Source organism: Phycomyces blakesleeanus (genome assembly GCF_001638985.1).
Source record: "Phycomyces blakesleeanus NRRL 1555(-) unplaced genomic scaffold PHYBLscaffold_72, whole genome shotgun sequence".
In the NCBI taxonomy this organism is placed as follows: Eukaryota; Fungi; Mucoromycota; class Mucoromycetes; order Mucorales; family Phycomycetaceae; genus Phycomyces; species Phycomyces blakesleeanus.
Genome location: NW_017265186.1, coordinates 5223 through 7715, shown reverse-complemented (window position 1 = coordinate 7715; position 2493 = coordinate 5223). Strand labels below are relative to the sequence as shown.

The 2493-nt window shown below is 37.7% G+C and overlaps 1 protein-coding gene across 1 annotated transcript; it reads left to right on the top strand.

Annotated features, from left to right (window-relative positions):
• Positions 1 to 90: 90 nt before the first annotated feature.
• On the top strand, positions 91 to 716 carry PHYBLDRAFT_153845 (hypothetical protein; the record flags this gene model as incomplete). Its single annotated transcript, XM_018433275.1, has 2 exons — positions 91 to 225; positions 342 to 716. The coding sequence occupies 2 exons, from the start codon at positions 91 to 93 to the stop codon at positions 714 to 716; spliced, it is 510 nt and encodes a 169-aa protein (XP_018283088.1).
• Between the last annotated feature and the right edge of the window lie 1777 nt (positions 717 to 2493).

Below are 2493 nucleotides of genomic sequence, written 5' to 3'. Positions count from 1 at the left end.
GGTCCATTTATCTCACTGGTAGGAGCCATTTATCNCACTGGTCGGACATTTGCTTCCTGTTGCTTCCTGTTGCTTCTGCCGGGGAACTCGATGGTTCCATTTCTGCCGCAAAGGTGTCGGCTATGTCGTGTCCTCAAGACACCTCGTCAAAAGCCGATAAGGCTCACCAGAAGCCCAACAAGGGCGCCTAGAAAAAGGCTACACCAGCCCATAAGAGAGGCCAAAGTATGCGCCAGAGCAAAGACCAATCAGGCCTACAAGACAGGCTAATGTAAGTGTCAGGAAAAGGACCAAACTATCTCAAGACATAATCTAATTGTTTTTGTATTGTTACAATGCAGGCTCCAAGTGCGCACCAGATAAAGGGCAAACCGGCCCACAAGAAAGGCCAAAGTATGTGCCAGCAAAAAGGGCAAACCGGCCCACAAGAAAGGCCAAAGTATGTGCCAGAAAAAATGGCACGCCGGCCCACAAGAAAGGCCAAAGCATGTGCCAGAAGAAAAGGGCAAACCGCTCCACAAGAAAGGCCAAAGCATGTGCCAGAAGAAAAGGGCAAACCGCCCCACAAGAAAGGCCACAGTATGTGCCAGCAAAAAGGGCCAACCAGCCCACAAGAAAGACCACAGTATGTGCCAGCAAAAATGGCTAACTATCCTACAAGAGAGGCCAAAGTATGCGCCAGAGCAAACGTCAATGCGGCCCACAAGAAAGGCTAATGTAAGTACGGTGAAAAAGGGTGAACTATCTCAAGACATAGACTAATCATTTTTTGTATTACTACAACACAGGCTCCAAATGCGCACCAGAGAAAAAAAGGCTTTTCAGAGACCCTCAAGGTCACTGTCAAGATTCAAAGCCAAATCAAGATAGATAGTCAAAAAAGAAAAGAAGAAAAAGAGAAAAAAATATATAAAAAGAAAATGAAAAGATACAAAAAAAAAGAAAAGAAAAAAGAAAAGAAAAACAACCAGAACAATATTGACCAGAAAAAATTGTGCTCACAATTATCTCTCTATCTCAGATCAAACCCCATAGTCACTAGTACAATCTCCAAAATAGTCAAGCCAAGGTCCATTGCTATGTCCAAGTCCAAGTCCAAATCCAATTCCAAGTCTTGTCCAAGTCCAAGTCCAAATGTCCAAAAACTGTCCAAGTACTGTTCTAGTACTAGTCCTAGCACACAAACATATACAAACAAATAGAGAAGTACACAATTAGAGAAGTAGACAAATACATACACACAAACACACACAATTTCTATTTTTCTATTTCTTTCTTATACACACACACACACACACACACACACACACACACACAAATACACACACACATACACATAGTCATAGTCATAGTCATAGTCATAGTCATACAAACATACATATACACACTTATATACATACATATATACATACAAAAGTAGAGGCGCATTTCTATCAAAGTCCAAAATCTGGGTTGTACCTCCAAGTCTCAAGGCCAAGTCGATTTCCAAGAAGGGGTCCAATGCAAAATTCCAAAAGCAAGTTCCAAAAAAAAACCAAAAACCAAAAATCAAAAATCAAAAACCAAAAATCAAAAACCAAATCCGAACTTGAGGCATATACTAAGTCCTCCACTTCAAAAGGATCAAATCCAAAAACCGAGGCGTAGACCAAAACCTATCAGAAATGATCAGGCACATTAAGTCCTCCACTCCAAAAGGATCAAATCCAAAAACCGAGGCGTAGACCAAAGCCTATCAGAAATGATCAGGCACATTAAGTCCTCCACTCCAAAAGGATCAAAAGAAATCCGACCCTGAGGCCTATACTAAGCCCTCCTCTCTCTCTCAAAAAAAAAACAAAAAAAAAAAAAACAAAAAAAAAACAAAACAAAAAAAAAAGCAAAAAAAAAAAGCAAAAAAAAAGCAAAAAAAGATGAACAAACCGGAAGAACTCTGCATTGGAACCTGGACCTGGATTGAAGCAAAGCTGCGAACTGGAACAAGACTCTGGATTAAGACAAGGTATGAAATCCCTTTTTACATATATACATACAAAGCAAATGAAGTCTTTGATCAAAAACAAAAAACAAAAAAAAAATGCTCAAAAAAAGAAGCTCAAAAAAAAACAGAAAGAGCAAAAAGAGCAATACCAAAACCCCCTTCTCTTATTACTATTATGTGAAATTGACTGGACAAAAAAAAAGAAGTAAAAAAAAAATCAAAAATCAAAATCAAAATCAAAAAGTCCAAATTATCCCCTTTACTATGTGTGCTGTGTTCGGACAAAAAAAAATTAAAAAAAAAAATCAAAAAAAAAATCAAAAAAAAAATCAAAAAGTCCAAATTATCCCCCTTTATTATGTGTGCTGTGTTTGGACAAAAAAAAAAAGCAAAAAAAAAAAAAAAAAAAAAAAGGCCCAAATTACCTTTTTTATTCCCTTCAAAACCAAAATCATCCTCTTATTACTATTCCGGGAAATTGACTGGACAAAAAAAAAAAGAATCAAAAAAAG